Source organism: Paramisgurnus dabryanus, chromosome 19 (assembly GCF_030506205.2).
Source record: "Paramisgurnus dabryanus chromosome 19, PD_genome_1.1, whole genome shotgun sequence".
NCBI classification, from domain to species: domain Eukaryota; kingdom Metazoa; phylum Chordata; class Actinopteri; order Cypriniformes; family Cobitidae; genus Paramisgurnus; species Paramisgurnus dabryanus.
In genome coordinates, this window is record NC_133355.1 from 15,353,557 (window position 1) to 15,372,682 (window position 19,126).

The 19,126-nt window shown below is 36.3% G+C and overlaps 3 protein-coding genes across 9 annotated transcripts in view; all 3 read left to right on the forward strand.

Annotated features, from left to right (window-relative positions):
* Window positions 1–2,118, forward strand: part of csmd3b (CUB and Sushi multiple domains 3b) — a 502,030-nt gene extending 499,912 nt beyond the window's left edge. For all 5 annotated transcript variants that reach the window (XM_065290793.1, XM_065290794.1, XM_065290799.1 and 2 more), the window contains exon 71: window positions 5–2,118. In XM_065290793.1, coding sequence (XP_065146865.1) covers window positions 5–46 — 42 coding nt within the window. In that variant the 3' untranslated portion in view covers window positions 47–2,118. The remainder of the gene's footprint in view (window positions 1–4) is intronic.
* Window positions 2,119–7,408: 5,290 nt separating this feature from the next.
* Window positions 7,409–15,543, forward strand: rad21b (RAD21 cohesin complex component b). Of its 2 annotated transcripts, none has more exons than XM_065290837.2 (14): window positions 7,409–7,564; window positions 8,553–8,740; window positions 10,119–10,248; window positions 10,342–10,441; window positions 10,531–10,637; window positions 10,776–10,985; window positions 11,094–11,219; window positions 11,316–11,444; window positions 11,568–11,791; window positions 11,964–12,117; window positions 12,203–12,348; window positions 13,092–13,256; window positions 13,836–13,919; window positions 14,518–15,543. In XM_065290837.2, exons 2-14 carry the CDS (start codon window positions 8,597–8,599, stop codon window positions 14,707–14,709), a joined length of 1,911 nt encoding a protein of 636 aa, XP_065146909.1. In that variant the 5' UTR covers window positions 7,409–7,564; window positions 8,553–8,596; the 3' UTR covers window positions 14,710–15,543. The 2 variants fall into 2 exon arrangements, with proteins under 2 accessions (XP_065146909.1, XP_065146900.1); XM_065290828.2 differs by having other exon boundaries at window positions 11,313–11,444; window positions 14,518–15,541.
* A 438-nt stretch (window positions 15,544–15,981) lies between these two features.
* On the forward strand, window positions 15,982–18,509 carry mterf3 (mitochondrial transcription termination factor 3). Of its 2 annotated transcripts, XM_065282277.1 has the most exons (8): window positions 15,982–16,088; window positions 16,470–16,853; window positions 16,953–17,105; window positions 17,180–17,369; window positions 17,497–17,644; window positions 17,789–17,860; window positions 17,939–18,100; window positions 18,285–18,509. In XM_065282277.1, the coding sequence occupies exons 2-8, from the start codon at window positions 16,475–16,477 to the stop codon at window positions 18,477–18,479; spliced, it is 1,299 nt and encodes a 432-aa protein (XP_065138349.1). In that variant the 5' UTR covers window positions 15,982–16,088; window positions 16,470–16,474; the 3' UTR covers window positions 18,480–18,509. The 2 variants fall into 2 exon arrangements, with proteins under 2 accessions (XP_065138349.1, XP_065138350.1); XM_065282278.1 differs by lacking the exon at window positions 16,470–16,853 and having other exon boundaries at window positions 16,000–16,088.
* Window positions 18,510–19,126: the final 617 nt, after the last annotated feature.

Below are 19,126 nucleotides of genomic sequence, written 5' to 3' on the forward strand. Positions count from 1 at the left end.
TGAGGTGGATACAATCGCAATTAAAGTCACGGACGGATTGATCTGAGACCTTCAGAGGATGTCTAGCACAGTTGCCCTTCCTCTGATATTTAAAGCACACTCTTCAGGAACCATTTGACCATGTGTGTCTGCAGAGGACATATGGAATATAAAAACACATTGTCATGAGGGATGTTTGGAAAACTCGCTCCTGAAAAAAAGTTCTTCGTGACGGAAAGCATGAAGAGATTCTTCTGCTACCTTATTCACACTCTGTGAGTGCTTCTTCACAGTTGACTGGGTATTTTTTTAGGGGAAAGGGATCTGTAAATCTACTTGCATATATATGAGGAGCATTCAACACCTATATTTTTGTGCTATATATATTACAACATTGGAGAGGCCTAGACAGAACAATCCTCTTAAGAGTTTATAAGGAATTTAAAAGATTTGCTCTTCACATTGACCAACACAAACGGACTATTTTGTACGGTAAACGTTTAATTTACAGTCCATTTACAGCCATTACTTTTAAATTGCGCTTCTAATGTCAACAATCATATATCTGTGATTGGACATTGAGGCATTTATAATGTGTGATGATGTGTATGGTTACAGGGAGAGAGAAAATGTGTCAAAAATGTGATGTGTGAAATAATGGTTCATTGTGACCTGGGGATTTTTTAAATAATTGCTATAGTTCTTTGATATTAAATATATATGACTCTCTGTTGATAAGCACCCATCTTCAGTATGGGTTACAGGACATATGTCAGCATTTTAACCTGAAGCCTGCAGATTATTTTTTTACTGATACCGGTATTTGTTTATTTTGGGTTTTTTAATAGGTGTTTCTTTTTTTTTGGAAAGGTTCATTGAGCTCCATCTTTATTCAATTTGATGTGATCATTTGTTCATTATAGCAACCTGCCATTCATATCATTGCTATTATGACATCAAATTTGTATGAAATGAAATGCACTTGACATTTATATAGTATACTTTTATATAAACCTCAGATTGCATAACATCAGACAAATGCATGTTTCTTAAATATATAATATATTGATATATGGTGGCAACAATATGATCATATCTATTGTGTCTATACAGGCCACGAAACACTTTTCCAATTATGTCTGACCTCAAAATGTAACACAAATTTACACAAAACCACCACATTGATAATGTGTCCAACCTGTGCTGATAAACCTAAAACTTAAGTAGGTTTGGTTCAGCTAATAACTATTAAAGACGCAGACAGTCATATTAAGGATGTATAAAGTTGTGTTAAGCAAAGAGATGCATTGTTGTAAATCTAAAATCTTTAAATTACAAAGTTTTTGACATCATTTTAAGTCGGGTCAGACAATGTTGGTCATGTGCTTCCAGGTCTCCAAGCTGTGAGATTCATTCCAGTGCCTTCTAAAGTACTCACCACAACATTTTCCTAAGCAGATCATATGAAGAGATATTTACAATGATTATGAATATTACTGTCAGGTATGTTGTTGTGCTGGAGTGAACGCTGCAGACTTCAGGAGGTTATGCTGACGTAACGGTCCAGGATTTCCAAAATCAAACAAATCAACCTGTGATAGTTTCTGGTCATTTTTGCACTCAGCATCAGCCATAGGGATCTGCAGTCTTGCACGACATTGTATTTCATTCCTATAGGTATTTTTACTTTGACATGGCAGAATTTTACACAGTGCCTACCAAAAACCATATGACCCAGATCTGCTGCTTTCTCACTACTGCTCATTCCTCACATCTGCCATAGTTTTTGTCTTTTATTTTTTTATTTTTAAGTTCTGACACCAACAAAACGTGGTTCAAAAACAGCCCCTGTCCAAGACGTTTTAAGTTCCTTCACCTGTCTAAATGTATTTACCAACGACAGCTTTTGCTATAATGGACTGCAATAAAAAAAACACAAATTTATGCTTAAAAGAATTTCGATCAAGCATATTTGCAGTACAGCTGAGTACTCCTCCCATATTATTGCATTAAAAAGATAGAAAAACAGAGGGTAAAAAAGCATAAAAAATGTTTTGTAAAGAAATATATTTTTATGAAGAAATTATTTGTAAAATGTATGAAACTATTATGTAAATTTTCAATGCAATGTAAGATTAAAAAGGCTAATTCCTTTTGTAATGAGTGTAATGAGTGTAGTTTTGTTGGGGATGTTGGTGAGCACAACTTGCCTTGGTTTTCCTAAAACGGATTAATATGACTGTGTCTTATTTCCTGTTTGCCAGAATGTGCACAACATAAGTGTGTAATCTACAGAGCCCTTAAGGGGACATGGAGCAAAAATTAAATAAAGTTTAGTTTCGTGTGCGCTCGTGAAACTATCGTGTGCGCACGTAAAACTATCGTGTGTAGGTTTGTGTGCTCCCGTAAAACTAACGTGTGCGCACGTGATAGTTTCATGTGAGCACGCAAAACTAAACTTTAAAAAAAGTTGTGCACATGAAGGTTTCGCGTAAGAACATGAAACTTTCGATTTTTTTTACTCCAATGTCACCTTACGGGCTCGGTAGGAATCAAACATGATTGACCATTTAAACACATTTTTCTGAAAAAAGTTGAGATGAGTGTTTCACTAATATTATTCAAACAATCCACTAGACCCATGAGTTCAGTGTGAGCATTGTTCTGCACACAACATGATTGATTAAAATTTCACAATTAAACGTTCCTGTTTACCCCCTGCTCAAATGTCACATCTGCATGCTTTAGTCACATTTGTGTTGCTATGCAACTACTTGATTGACACCTTCTATCACAATTTGATGCACTGAGTAGGAAGCTCCAGAAATCCCTGTAGGGTGGACCAGACTCATTTCCCCTTTGACATTGTCTTAATTGCAGTGGCAGTCTGCAAATTAATAAACTGTCGCCATGACTCCGCCCATGACGGCTGGGATTGATGTGACGGTGTTGCTGAGTTCATGTTTGACTTTGGGAGTATTTTGTAACTTCGTAGAGAGTTCCTGGGAAGATGCATCAAGCCGGCTTCAAGGAGTTTTAATATACTTGGAGAAAGCTATTTGTTAGCATTCATCTCAAAGACAGCTTCTTGGCTGCTCTGTCAACAGATAATGAAGTTGAAGCATCTTCCAGCAGGGACTGCCAAAACTAAACAGCCAAACATTGACCTTTTATTGTTAATGCTAATGTAAATTTTGTCATTAAATCATTAGAAGATTGAAATACGACACTAAATCAAGACTAAGTAGATTGCAGTGACTAACTAAAAAAGAAATAGAAAAAATCGTTTAAATGTTTCTTTTGTGTCTGTCTGTGTTAAATTAAGTTTGCATCACAAGACATGGGTGCAAATTCAAAGAAAATGTTAGCTAAATTGTTTCATTGCATGGATGGAGATTTATTCTTTGTTTGTGTCCCGGTATTATTTATGCCTTTTTGATGTGGCCAGTTTCAGCTCTCTGGAAACACTAAACAAATAACAACAGATGACACAGTCTGAATATCTGCACCACATGAATCAGGTTAAGATTGTAGACTATTGATTTCTTACAGCTGCCTCAAGAGGAAGATGAAAGAGAAGAGATGAAACAACGTCAAGACGGACTCTTGTTCTTGGAAGTGTACATTCGTGACAGACTCTGTGATGCAATACATTCGTTTGTGACAAGGGCAACAACTCAAATAATGTGAAACACTGCTGACTTGACTTGAATTTTCGTGCACACAATTTGCTTCAGACAGAAATTATTAAAATCTAATTTGGGTTACTGGTTTACTTTAGGAGGGAAATGATACCAAATGTTCAAATCCCAACTGGTTTTACTTTAAGGACCAAGAGTGGACCTTATAATTTACAAGAGCACCAATGGTTGATTCACAATTTTACATTTCCTTTGGTGTGTAAGTGTGTAAGTACATGTTAATGATATGTAAAAGGTACAAACCCCAAAGTAAACGATGGCGCGAGTTATCGTTCAAACCTAAATCTCTTTACTTGGACTACAACAAACACACGGATTGTAGGCAACAGTTTACTTCCTGGGATTGGTGATGTAGACAAGACGACATTATCATAATTCGGACTCACAGCCTGTAAGTTAACTCCTGTTAGCATTGCATTGTGAGCAAATCTTTCAAACATGGTAAGGAGCGTCAAATTTCCGGCTGACGTCAGAGGTATTCAGACCAATCAGGGATGCAGAGCTTTTCAAATCTGTGCGTTTCAGGAAGAGAGTGACATCTGGAGCTACAAAAATGTACGGTATGTGGAAAATAATGTGTTTTTAACCATAAACCACGCAAACAAGTTGTATTCAACCAAATACATAAGATAATGTTGTTTTTTAGCAATGAAATAGGTGCACTTTAATCTTTCAAATCAAACGTTGAAATTGGGATTTTTTTTATTGCTCTAATTATATTATGATTTAAAGGACAACCATATAAAGTCTCTATGACATCCCAGACTAAAGTCTCAAAGTTTGATTTCACATTAATTTAAATCTATGATATTACTTAGTCAATATTAAAGATATCAAGGTTGTCGTTTCACAGAATGTTGTTTTAATTATGAAGGATGATTTTATGTAGAAAACGGTAAATCATTAATAATCATTTTAGCTGTTTTATTTACCGGAAGGGTCACAAATGTATTTAATTTTGCCCAAAGTAATTTTTTGATTGCAACCCACCAGTTATGAAAGAAAAGTTTAAACTTTATCACAAACATTTTCCTCTCTAGTTGTCCTATTTTGTTGAAGGTTTTGTGTATAGGATTTATCTCAAGCCAAACGAAAACACACATCAGACCATGAAGATGCAGTGGTATAATCCTGTAGTCTTCATCTTACATTTTTATGTCACAGTAGAGCTGCAGTTCATGTCCAGCCTTTCATCTCACTGCTGCCCTTTTTTATAACGCAACAGCTTCAAGCACATATATCTTTTAGAAGTACCCGCAATTTTTCTCTTTCTACATCATTTCACGGCAATAGTGAGATCAAGGTTACTTGTAAAATTTCCGCTTAACTGCAGTAAAGTGGTAGATGACACCACAGCATTTTGTAGCGCTTCCAGCATAGTGCTTTTAAAGGTGATGGGGGTAATTTTTTGAAGTTAAAATAAGCTTTCCTTTCTAACTTAATATGCAGAGACAACTTTAAGTCATTGGCAGGTTGTTTCCTCCTAAAAGTGTAAAAACTGTGGCTCTGTGGCACTTTTAATGTTGCTGATTGTTACAATGAGCAGCAACATCAGCTCAACCGGTGTTATGAGTTTGGGCTGTGTCTTTCTGTTTTGCCAACCAATGGAGGACGGAAGTGTTTGGATTACCTAAATTTTAATTTATGCAGCATAATTCTGATGCTAGTGGTACAGAAATGATATAACCCAGCACTAAGAAGAGAATTCTACAGCATACGGAGAGTCAAGAAAGAGCGATAATCTAGATAAGACTCACACACTTATTTGCTTTCAAGCAGATTATTTTGCAGTTAAAGCAACACTATGTAGTTTCCATGTAAAAATGACTTACAGCTCCCCCATGTGGTTAAAAAGCGCAACAGTGCCTGGTATCAGACACTCTTCTGCAGGCAGGGGGAGGGGTGGGGCTGTGTTTCCTACCCTCCACCGCCACTTTCAGAGTGTGCTTGTAGCAGCTAGGAGGCTGCTCAGGTTGCAGCAACAGTACAAATTGTCCAGTTAAAAGTTGTTCTATCACTGAAATAATTTTAGAGACATTATTTAAAGGTAAAAAAACTACATAGTGTTGCTTTAAGAATGCATTCTGTAGCCAAAAATCAAATCTTTAACTGCCTGTGTTTCAATTTGCCATGTACAATAAACCACTGAGTTTTCATATCTGGCAACCCATGTGATCACCATGCGTTAATACCTTCAGCAGATCCCGTTCTGTTCTCATTTCCCACTGGCTGCAGATTCAGATTGCAAATGCACTCATGACTACTCATGAAAGCAAGTGCAGATGTCTCTGCTGGGTTTGTGTCTATCGTCTGCATCTGCCCGCATCTATCCGCTAATGAGACTCTTTAGAGGCCTGATTAAACAACGTCAGCCGAGACAGTGAAACAACCATCCAGCCCATGTGGAGGACATGTCCTGCAAAGGCAAAAGGGCATGCTGAAAGAGAACAAAGTTTGGTCCAAAATGAGAAGAAATTACTTATCAAGAAGGACAAGATTAAAAGTGCTTTGAAGTTTTCCTCCATTGTTGTCCTCCAAAGTCACTTTCCTTTCCGCTTGGAGAAGAACAAGTGTGCCCTGCCCTGAGATTTGATAGATGCCTCATTCAAGGATGACCATGTTTGAATGAATGCATGACAAAGCCCCCCATAGTAAAGCTCACTGGAGAGTTATGATCATTTCCAATTAAAAGTAAGCAATTCAGTTGTCATGGAGGAGTAATGGAAGTTCATATTCTCCCACACTGAAACCCCTCACCCCAAAGGTAATATGATGGAAATGGTCATCTCTATTCCTTCCCTCCAAGCACCTAGCATGATTTATGCAAAATACTTCAGGAAGTGGATATTTTATTAAGTACAAAGGACGGCGTAAGGGCATCACGCATGGTTCATATGCATCAAACAGCATGTGAATTATACTTAATCCAAAACAATATTACCCCTGTTTATTTCTGCTTGTGTTCTGCCTCTGCTTGATAAGCCCAAATGCATGCCAGCAAATAACATTTTACCAAGATAGGCCCGTATTAAATGGCACAGTTAAAGCAAGTTTCTTTTAAAAAACAAGACCACATTGTTTTCATGTGAGAAAGTAGGCTAACGATAGCATATCAAATTGCATCATGCTTATGTTTATTCAGTTTTAGCATCCATCCACAAAACAACATGATGCTATGCAGTCAAACGTGCCTTTAATGTAGGATGGAGTGTGAGCACCATCAGGTGGCTTTATTGAGAACATTATTTAACTCGGTGAAGATATTGTGGATTTTGCAATATGATTTGATTTATTGTATATAGTATTTTGAGTTCACCTTTAAGGATAATTTTAGGAAAGGCTGGCATAGTATGAAGTCTAATCAATGTTTAAATGTAAAAAGGAATTAAAATAAACCAAATATTTTCTATCTATAATTTTTACAAAAATGTATAATTTTCATTATTCAGAACCTTAAATGTAGCTACTTATGTATATTTATCCTGTCAGGTCTTTGCTATTAATCATCATTAATCATTACTGATAAAGCAACTTCCACCCGATGTCCTAAAGTTTATTTTAGCCTGGACAAATACATTTAATTTATTTCATTTAATTTTAATTACATTTCTGCAGAAATGTAACAATATAATTTCATAGATAATTAAAACATTTCCATTTAATACACAGTTACACTTACCCGGCAAGGACTGTGAAGCTCTTGTCTATGACATTTTCATCTCTAGCCCTCATAAACATTCAGCTCATTTTAAACAGAACGTCGCGGCGGGAGGGGGCGTCGCCATTTTGTTTGTTTTAGTGAAACTGTACAGTGGGAAGAGGTTGAGAACGGTTCCCTACTATACGGTTGCTAAAAACGGAAAGCTACGATAAGACCGCTTTTCGTAAGTACTTTTAACTAAAACGTAAAATGACTTTCACCGAATGCAACGGAAGCGCAACATCGGTTTTGTGCATGAAACCTGCTAGAAGATTTTGCGCTCTCTCCATACAGCAGCTGTGAATGAAAGACGCTTTATTATTTATATAGCTCTTATTAACACAATAATGACATTTTATGTGAAAGATATGTTTGCCCGGCTTTACGCGTGCAAAGCACGAGCCGCTCATTGTGCGCGCCGCAGTACACATTCCAGACAACCGACAGATGTTGATCTCGCGACAACAGACCGTTAGCTTCTTAGCTTTTCTGTTAGCCATTAAAAACGCGGTTTATTTTTGTTAAAAAAATGTAAGACGTGATTTTTGTAATAAAATCACACTGATAGTTACTGGGATAGTGAATAAAATACTGTGTTGCTGGTTGAGCATCACACAGGCCCGTACAGTCACACACCCATCTCTAATGTGGGCGTCTTCACCGGGAAAATAGCAACAAATGTAGACCTTTAAAATATAAACAACATAGATCATATATAGCTTCATTTGTTTGCTTGCTTTGTTACAATTCAAAAACATTTTCGCTACAGTGTTATACTTTGACAGCATACGTGAATACAGTGTTACATTTTAACAAAAACATTCATTATACGCTGTTACATTATTACAGTATTCAAACATTTTAGCAACCAAATAAATAAATCAAGGTTTTTACATTCATGGACATCCTGGGAATATCAGTGTTTTTAAAATTGTGTTTTGTTTTATATTTGTTTTATATGCAACTCTAGGGATTTGTGAGTTTTTTTGCTTGTGAACTGGTTGATTTGACAAATAGGTCTAAATTAATTGTTGGCAAGTTTTTTTATTTCATTGAATTTAAATAGTTTTATAACATCATCCTAAAATTTCAAGCAACTGGAAATAACATGGACTGACATTGTATTTGTTTTGTAGTGTCGTGTCTAATCCCAACTAATTTTTTCTCGACAGGTGCAGCGTCCCACCCCACCTCAGTGTGAGAAGGTGCAGGGACGATGTTTTACGCTCACTTTGTCCTTAGCAAGCGTGGGCCGCTGGCCAAAATCTGGTTAGCGGCCCACTGGGATAAGAAACTGACCAAGGCACATGTGTTTGAGTGTAATTTGGAGAGCAGTGTAGAGAGCATCATCTCTCCAAAGGTAAATAAACTGTCATGAAATATAAATAGGGCTGTGCGATATAAAATAAATGTGTAGCGTGATGTGCATATCGGAATATTTTGCCATGATTGAGTGATTTAATTGTAATACTTTAAAGAAGTAACTTATGGTCAAAGTTTTAGGTTAATGTGGATAATATAGTCTGACACATGGATATTAGTTTGGATACGCGTGTATGATAGCGGTGATATTTCTTTTGTTTATTTTGTTTGTTTACATTGTTTTATGCAACAGAAACATGGCTGTTCACTTTTAGAATTTGTGCAGTGTTGCCAAGTCCTGCGAGACAAATACGCAACCATAGCTTTAAAAACAAGTCCAATTATTATTTATTATTATCAACATTATTTATCATACATGTTCTATCAGTAAATGAGCCTAAAACACATTGATCTGAGTTTACACGTTACATTATAAAAATCATCAAATTCCAACAAAGCAGGATGAAATATTCATAATCAATCACCTTTGATCAAAATAATACTGGGAAGATGGAGAAGGTGAAAAAGACAACAGCAATATAGGGGAACTGAACTATTGCTTAACAAAAATATAAATATCTGGCTATATATTTAAATAAATATTTAGTACAAGAAGTAAATATTGCCTTAAAATATTTTAGAACGTATTAAACATTGGGCTTGTTCAATATAAAGTATTTAATACTAGCAGATGCATATGGTTCAATTTATATTATAATTATAGTTTATAATTATTAATCTACTTGTTTTTTATTATGTTCTGTTTTTAAATCTCTGTATATCCAAACATTACATTTCCTGGCTTGGGACCTTGCAGCAATCCTCAGTCTTCTAAGGCTATAGTGAATTCAAAATACACTGTCATATTTTGGACCATTCTGATGTTGGCAATATCATCGCTTGGATTACATGTCACATTTACTTGTTAAACGTGGTTTTGGGCAATGAGAAAGAGAGGAGGAAGAAAGGGTGAGACAATGTCAATCAATGTTTTAAAGAAAGCAGCAATAATTGATTTTACCATGATTTAAAAAAAGAAAAAGAAAACCAAAGTCGTATTATAAGCCGACTTGGCAAATATGTTCTGGTGATGCTTTCTTTTTCCTGAAATATGAAACAAATGTTGGTTAAATAATAGAAAATACTTGAATGCTATTTAAATTAATTTAGAAAAGAAAGAAATAGAAATATTGTATTGAATAGAACATTATTTAGCATGCTATAATCACATTTTTCTTTAATATCGCAGAGCCCTTAATGCCACTTCTTGGTCTGCATACTTGTTATTACTTTATTACTGTTTCTAAATATCATTTCTGATGTTAAAATGTCTTGCAGACCAAACTAAAGTATTTATAATATTTTTCTTTTCATAGGTAAAAATGGCTCTCCGCACATCTGGTCACTTACTTCTGGGTGTTGTGAGGATCTATCACAGAAAAGCAAAGTACTTGCTGGCAGATTGTAATGAGGCTTTTATCAAGATTAAAATGGCCTTTCGCCCAGGTAGGTTTTTGGTTATTTCAAATGCATACCGTTGCACTGCAGCTTATATATTTTATTCTGGCAGAGAAATGCATTGTGAACTGTTTGACACAGGTGTGGTTGACCTGCCGGAGGAGAACCGTGAAGCTGCCTACAATGCCATCACATTGCCTGAGGAATTTCATGACTTTGATCAGCCACTTCCAGACCTTGAGTATGTGCAGTTTTAACTAGTTTTTAATCACAGCAATGGTTAGACTTCTTTTATGTCGGTGTTGACTTGATCTATGTTGTGGATTACAGCGACATTGATGTTGCTCAGCAGTTCACCCTGAATCAGTCCCGTGTGGAGGAGATCACCATGCGAGAAGAAGTGGGGAATCTTAATTTACTGCAAGACAATGATTTTGGTATGGCATATTCTGTTCTCTGTTCATTGCTGTAGGTCATGTTTAATCACAGAGATTTACTCACAGATCAAAGCCAGATGGTGGGTTATGGCAGACATTGAGCGATTATTATACGGAATAATGCATTGTCATCCACAGCTGATTTTGGGATGGATGACCGAGAGATGATGCGTGAAGAGGGTGCATTTGAGGTGGACATAATTCACGGGGCATCTGAATCCAACCTGCTGCTAGAATCAGAGTCAAGTAGCGGGCAGATAGCCGACAAGTCCAATCACCTTGAGTATGACCAGTACAAGGATGACTTTGGAGACAATCCTATGGAGAGCAGTGAAGGAGGCATGTTGGGTAAGTAGATGCTTTACCAAAAAATGTTTGCTTAATGTGCATAACGCTTGTGCATGTTACTGTCTATAACTATAAATCAGTTAAGCTTGCTGGTTCCTATACCTACAGTGGACAAACTGCTGAGTAATGAGGATGGAGGTGGTATTTTTGATGACCCACCAGCCATCGCCGAAAGTGTGATGATGCCACAGGACCACGGTGCAGATGATGATGATGATTTTGACAACCTTTCACGTAAGAATCCACACAGCAGCACCATAATTCTTCATGTACTTAGTATTTTTTTAATGTTCCTAACAATTTAATTTTGTATTCATCACACAATAGCAGCAGGAGGTCCAGACAGTCCAGATTCTGGTCCAGTGGAGCAGCTCCCCACCATGACAGACCAGACAGAACAGACCACGCTGGTCCATAACGAGGAGGAGGCTTTTGCTTTGGAGCCCATTGACATCACAGGTCAGCCAAAACAGACTTAATTTTAAAAGTATATGTACGCTAAAGGTTCATATCAGCAGTTCATATTTCACCAGACCACTGTTGGAGTGATTTTAATGTTAGATGTATGTTTGACTACATTAGTGAAAGAGACCAAAGCGAAAAGGAAGAGGAAACTGATTGTGGACAGTGTAAAGGAGCTGGACAGTAAGACCATCCGTGCTCAGCTGAGTGACTACTCTGACATTGTGACCACCCTGGATCTGGCTCCCCCCACCAAGAAGCTGATGATGTGGAAAGAAACAGGAGGAGTTGAGAAGCTATTTTCTCTGCCAGCTCAGCCCCTCTGGAACAGCAGACTGCTCAAGGTCAGGATAGATCTCTGGAACAAGACCAAAGGATTAATAAAAGCTTTAGTGAAACAAAATCCATACGCAGCATTGAATGCTACTGCTGTTTAAAAATCTCTTAAAGCCTCAGATTGATATTTTTGTGGTGTTGGCATAAAAACATTTTTTCCAAATGTACTTCTATGTGCAGATGTTCACGAGGTGCCTGACCCCTCTGGTTCCCGATGAACTGAGGAAGAGGAGGAAAGGTGGAGAAGCAGACAGCTTGGATGAGTTCCTCAAAGACTTAGAAAACCCTGAGGTGCCACGAGAAGAGGCCCTGTCTCAGCAAAGAGACATCATTGGTAATAGAGGCTGTAGCAACTACTGACTGGAAAATATTGAAAATAGCATTATATGTAACTATTCATCTTCTTTGATATTTTCCAGATCAAACCATATTGGAGGAACCCAGTGTTTTGCAGGCTTCGGCTTTGGAAGGCAGTCGTACAACCCTCGATGAGTCAATTATGCCTCCCCCATCCGGACATCGTGGACAAAAGCGCAAAGCTCAGGACACAGAGCCCGCTCTGCCTGTGAGTCCAATATTCAGGATAAACAGGCTCTTCATCCTTAGTTCCTTCTCTGGTTTAAGTCTGACAAAAATCTACCTCAGCATGTGGAAGGCCACTAATGAAAAGCAGCTGTCGTCACATTATGAAATAAAGATGTAACGAATTAAATTAATCTTTTAATGAAATGATTTTCTGTCTGTTATGATTTAATCCTCACAATAACCACCAGGTGGTGCTAAGTGCCTTTTACATGCTTAAATATATTTCTGGTACTAGTCCAAAAATCTGAGACCATTAGCAAAAATGCATTTTCTTCTTATTTAATGAAACACTGTTTTATATTACAAACATAAGAATTTAACTTGCAAAATAAGATTTCCTACATGACTCCTAATTAACTTTTTGGCACTTTAAAGCAACACTATGTAGTTTCCATGTAAAAATGACTTGCAGCTCCCCCATGTGGTTGAAAAGCGCAACAGTGCCTGGTATCAGACACTCTTCTGCAGGCAGGGGGAGGGGCGGGGCTGTGTTTGCTACCCTCCACCGCCACTTTCAGAGTGTGCTTGTAGCAGCTAGGAGGCTGCTCAGGTTGCAGCAACAGTACAATTTGTCCAGTTAAAAGTGGTTCTATCACTGAAATAATTTTAGAGACATTATTTAAAGGTAAAAAAACTACATAGTGTTGCTTTAACATTTTTAAATGTGCACTGTACATGACCTTCTTTTTTAATGTTTCTCTATTCTCATTTGTTTTTATAAAGATGCTTGAAGACGATCGTTCCTCAATTGTGTCGACACAACACGTTAACATGCAGCAGGTGGAACTGCCTCCTGAGGAGCCAACCAACATCTCACAATTCATCACTGAATTCGACCTGATAGGAGAGAAGAGCAAAGAGAAGAAGGATGATGAGGAGGAGGAAGAGGTGAGGAGGATGTTCAGTGCTGCAAATAAGCCAGAATTTGCCAATAAGAAGTTTAGTACAGCCAAAAAATCTGCTTAACTTTTTTTAATTTAGTATATGTTTATCTCAGTGTTTATCTCGAATGCTCTCGGCACGTATTATACTTTTATCTAGTGCTGGGAAAAGATTAATCGCGATTAATCGCATACAAAATAAATGTTATTTTTTGCATAATATATCAGTGTGTGCTGTGTGTAATTATTATGTATATATAATACACACACATTCATGTATGTATTTAAGGAACAATTACATGTGTATATATATATTTACTTATATTTTATATATTATATATTAAAAATAAAAATGGATATATAGATAAAAATGTTCTGAAATGTATAAATGTGTGTGTTTAAATATACATAGCACTACTTCCCAGCACTACTTTTATCAAATACTTTTGCATCAAATCTACTTAATCCTGGCCATTCAGAAATACCAGTTTGTTGGCAGAATCCATTAAGAGTGTGATGAAAAATTCAATTTATTTCATGATAGATGATAGACACACATCTTTGATTGTAAATCTGTGTTTGAAAGGAGGAAGAGGGTCAAAGCGGCGACCAGGATCAGGAAGAGAGAAGATGGAACAAGAGGACGCAGCAGATGTTGCATGGGTTACAGGTTTGGTTAATTTATTTGCTGCTTTTCATCAACATATTCAGTCTAAAATAAGACATAAACAGATTTTATATTAGTACACTGCAAAAAATGACTTTCTTACTTACTATTTTTGTCTTGTTTTCAGTAGAAATATCTAAAAATTCTTAAATTAAGATGCTTTTTCTTGATGAGCAAAATGTTCTAAGAAAAAAAGTCTAGTTTTTAGACAAAAAAATATACAACAACTTAAAACAAGCAAAAATATCTGCCAATGCGGTAAGAAAAAAAAATCTAAAAATTATTTTCTTAAACACTTAATTCAAGAAAAATTTTCTCACCCCACTGGCAAATAATTTTGCTTGTTTTAAGCACAAATTCACTTTAATTGTATAGTTTTTGTCTAAAAACTACACTTATTTTCTTAGGTTATTTTGCTTATCAAGAAAATACACCTTGATTTGGGAATTTTTTTTTATATTTCTACCGAAAACATGACAAAAAATACTAAGTAAAAAAAGTCATTTTTGCAGTGTAAATAATTTAAATATTTTTTCATTAAATGAATAAAGGGTTCAACTCACTTTTTCTGATGGTTTACTAATACCTTGTTTTTGCACAGCGAGTCATTGCTAAGACGGGAGCAGAATCAATCAGCTTGCTGGAGCTGTGCAGAAACAACAACAAGAAACAGGCAGCTGCCAAGTTCTACAGCTTTCTGGTGCTAAAGAAACAGCAAGCAGTGGAACTCAGACAGGACGAACCCTACAGTGACATCATCGCTACCCCAGGCCCCAGATTTCATATTATATAGACTAATTCTTTAAAGCCTAGATGGACAGGTTTCATTCTTTATAATGGTTTTGTTTGTATATGATGTGTTATGTATTTCTGTGCATGTGAGTTTTTATGCATACACTACATTTGCTGTTTTACATGCAAAAAAAAACATTTTATAATGTCAAAAAAGTGCTTATGACGGCGGTTTTACTCCATAAAAGCATGCACAAGTTTTTGGAAATACTACTGAAGTAACAAAAAACTACATGGTAACGATTTTGTGGGGAAAAAAATGGTCTTAACTGATCTGATCTGATCTGATCTGGTGAGGCTGAAAAAATAAATTGAAGATTTCAAGAGTTGCAGATCAATTACATAGAAATGCCTATTTTAGTAAATAGTGGTGTTTTTTAGCAAAGTAAAAGTCTGATTCCAATCATAGCAATGATGTTTCATAGCTACGTACTGTAGAAGTTTGTTGCACTAATTTAGAAAGGCTTTAAGTCTTGTTGTTTTTAATTATCAAGGTTTTAAACCACTTCTGTCATATAATATTTATTAGGCAAGGCCCTGTCGTTTTGCATGCTTTAAATTACATGTAGACATGCAACAAATTTGTTTACTTTCTTGAAAGTGTTTTCTTTGTTTAAATTGTAAAGAGTAACATTTTAGCTGCTCCAAACATTTTTAAAAATTGGTCGAAATACAATTCTGTCATAGTTCTGTGAAATATTAAAGGAAAGTATTGACCAAAATATTGTTCTACTGTTATTTCTCTAAATGCATACTACATTAACATTTTACTTAATTATACTGAATGAATATTCTTCCAAAAGCACATTCAGTTAAAGTTGTTTATCAGGCAATCAAATCTAAACTGATTGGATGGATGTATGTTGTGTTATACATTTATTAAAATAATACTGTGCTGTGCCATTTGTTGTGCAAATACCAGTCAATTTGGTCTTTGGTTCATCTGCTGTTCGTATGAAAGCCACCTTTAGTTCATCATATTCAAAAATTTAATACCAATGCTCTGTTTTGTGTATCATCTCGGTATTATTAATTATTTATAAGTTTCTGCTACAGTATGGCACAGCCTTTTATTTAAAATCTATTTTATATTAAAGATGCATAATACTGTTGAAACCGTTATCTCTTAAAGCTCATACACATTTGCTGTTTGTTGATTTTAACCCTAAACACTCCATTGAAACTACATTTTAATAAAAATATTCCCTGTGCCAAATGAATCATCTACAGTACTCGAACACTATGTATGCCTATGCGCTAGAGGGCGCTGTGACTTTTGAGTTTTCGTCTCACCAGCGAAGAGTAGCACTGCAAACAGAAGACACGTGAATGTGTAAATAGCATCTAAGGACAAGTTATATTTGCCACTCCCGAAAACAGGTAATGTATTCTTTTGAATTGTCAGTTTATAGCTAACACAAACATAAGATATGGTTTAGTATTTAAAAAAATATATACTTCCTGAATTATTTAATCTATCTATCTAAAATATTGTCTATGTACAAAATAGAATCATTTAAAACGTTTATAAATAATGTATATTGAGAGGGTTACACTTTAGTAGTACGTAGTAGTAGTGGAGTTACGCTTTTAGTACATTGTAGTAGAGAAATATTCCAGAGGTCATTTACGCTCTCGTTAAGCAGGCGCTTTCATCCTTGCGACTTTGCATGTAGTACACATGATAGAGCAGAAGCGAAAAGCAACAAGCTATGAGTATTACCAAAACTGGACAATAAACACCATGTTATCTGCACACAGTCATCATGCATCTCTGTCAGCGATGTGTGAGTGTATTTCGACCTGGGAGAATATCTGCAGCTCTTCAGCAGTCGACACGCTTGCATCAGCGCTCACATGACGTCAGAAACACAGCACACAGCCATAAACAGCTGCCTGTCCACAGTCATTCACAGACATACAGCACAGAGACATGGAGACCAGCACATCTGCAACACAGCCACAGACTGCTGCCTGTCCACAATCTTTCACAGAAATACAGCACAGAGAACTGCAGAGTACACCCGCAAGCTGCATCACCAGATCTTCAAAATAACAGTGATGATAAGCAGTGTGCGACATTTAACAACTCTGACCTGCATCAAGAATCAAGCCAAATATCAATCTCTGATCTTCATAATATTGGTATTTGTTATTTCCGGTACTAGCAAGATACCTTAAGACCCATACACATAAGTACCACTGATACTTGAGTTCTGGTGTTAATAATCATGGTTTTTACAGGTTTGGAAGCAGCTGTGCATCCCTCACCATTTCAGGAAATCACTGAGGATGAAGCAGTACAGATCCAAGTACCTTCAGCCCTTCCTCCGGTCTCTTTCACACTCAGACCTTATGTGGATAAATCTGAAACTCTCAGCAAACTGGTTCAGCTTGGTGAGTTTAATACAATCTCTAGTGAAATATATTAAAGTCTTGGGGATTTCTCTTACCTTTGGGTGAATTTGCAGGTGTCGACCTCTGGAAACTAGAGCAGAGACCCAATGTGGGATCTATGCTGGTAAAACTAGACTTCCACACTGATGTTGCACCCAGACTACTTTTTCTCAAAGATCTAGGAGTTGAGGAGACTAAACTGGGCTCACTGCTTACTAAGAACCCCTTTATCCTTACAGAAAGCTTGGAAAACCTTGAAGCAAGGTGAGAGGGACCATCTTAATTAATTAATCTACTTAATTTGATAAAGACATGTCTGTAAACCCCTGAGTTTGCCTACATCACATACATTTTTTCTTGTCTCTGTGGTCCTTTATTTTGTATTTCAAAGGGTGTCATATCTAAAGTCAAAGAAATTCAGTACTCAGTCTGTGGCTGCCATGGTGAGCAAAGCTCCATACCTTCTTAACTTCAGTGTTGAGAGGCTGGACAATCGCCTTGGATTTTTCCAGCAGCAGTTGAGTCTCAGTTCTGAGAAGGTGAAGTTGCACTGCATACATCTGGACAGAAAAACAAAAATTAACCATTGTTAAGATTTACTTATCCCTTTCATGCTGGTATAATTCATAATATTTCTTTTATAATGGGAATTATCATTTGTATGCCATGATTTATGCTTTCAGACTCGTAATGTTGTGATTCGTTTACCGAAACTACTGTGTGGCAGTTTAGAGCCAGTTAAGGAGAATCTGAAGGTCTGACACAATCTTAGTTCTTTTTTATTTCATTATTTGTGATATTTTATTGTGACAAAGTCATTCTTTTTTGTTTAGGTTTTTGAACTGGAGTTTGGATTTCGTGACAATGAAATACAGCAAATTGTCTCAACAGTTCCTAAGATTCTGATTGGAAATAAAAGAAAACTTACCCAAATATTTGACTTTGTTCATAACACCATGGGTGTTCCACACTCTCTTATTGCTAAGTTTCCACAGGTAAAGATTCATTAATTCGGCTTTCAACAGAGTTTGGTGTTTGTAGATATTAGGGAAATATACTTTTATATATGAAAAGCATGAGTTTGTGCTGTGAATGAATTACAATAAGATTTTACCTTATATGGTATTACTGTTTAACATATTCATTATTATCACTGACTTTTCTTAATTCTCTCAAAAGGTCCTTAATGCCAAATTTCTTCGCATCAGGGAGCGGCACCAGTTCCTAGAGTATTTAGGCAGGGCCCAATACCAGCCATCTCAACCCAACTACATCTCTTTGGATCGCTTGGTTTTCTTGCCTGATGAAACTTTCTGCTCTGATGTGGCTTTAGCAACTCTTGAAGATTTTGAGCGATTTCAAAAAAATTTGTAGATGTACAAAATAAATGTGACATTATATTGATTATTGGTCTTTTATTTTTTGTTTAAAGTGCACCTATTTCATTGCTAAGAAACAATGTTATTTTGTGTATCTGGTATAATACAATGTGTTTGCGTGGTTTTTCACATAGCAAACATTTTTGTAGTTCCAGATATACTGTTTTTCTTAAATGCATTGATTTTGTACAAAACTCATCAATCTGAAAAGCGCTGGGTCCCTGATTGGTCATCTAATCTGAACGTTGATTGGCCTAAATATTTATATCTCTGACATCAGCCGGAAATGTGATGCTCCTTACCATGTTTGAAAGATTCGCTCACAATGTAATGCTGACAGGAGTTAACTTCAGGCTGTGAGTCAAAGCGACAGAAATTATGATAATGTCGGTCTTGTCCACGTCAACAGGCCCATGAAGTAAACTGTTGCCTACAGTCTTTGGGTTTGTTGTAGTCTAAGAAAAGAGATTTATGTTTCACACAATAACTCCTCTCATTGATTACTTTGCATATCATTACTAATACACCATTACCCACCAAAGGAAATATAAAAACATGAATCGGACAATAGTTGCTCTCTTAATGTACAAACAGCTGCTTTTTAAAACGGATTTATCACTTGGTCCTCTTTCGTCCTGTGAC

Bases quoted from the DNA above. Each gene is read 5' to 3' on its own strand.
- rad21b (XM_065290828.2), top strand. From the start codon at position 8,597: ATGTTTTACGCTCACTTTGTCCTTAGCAAGCGTGGGCCGCTGGCCAAA. The intron at 12,118-12,202 runs GTAATAGAGGCT...GATATTTTCCAG, and splicing joins TCAGCAAAGAGACATCATTG to ATCAAACCATATTGGAGGAA. The intron at 12,349-13,091 runs GTGAGTCCAATA...GTTTTTATAAAG, and splicing joins ACACAGAGCCCGCTCTGCCT to ATGCTTGAAGACGATCGTTC.
- mterf3 (XM_065282277.1), top strand. From the start codon at position 16,475: ATGCATCTCTGTCAGCGATGTGTGAGTGTATTTCGACCTGGGAGAATA. The intron at 17,106-17,179 runs GTGAGTTTAATA...GTGAATTTGCAG, and splicing joins CAGCAAACTGGTTCAGCTTG to GTGTCGACCTCTGGAAACTA. The intron at 18,101-18,284 runs GTAAAGATTCAT...TTCTCTCAAAAG, and splicing joins TTATTGCTAAGTTTCCACAG to GTCCTTAATGCCAAATTTCT.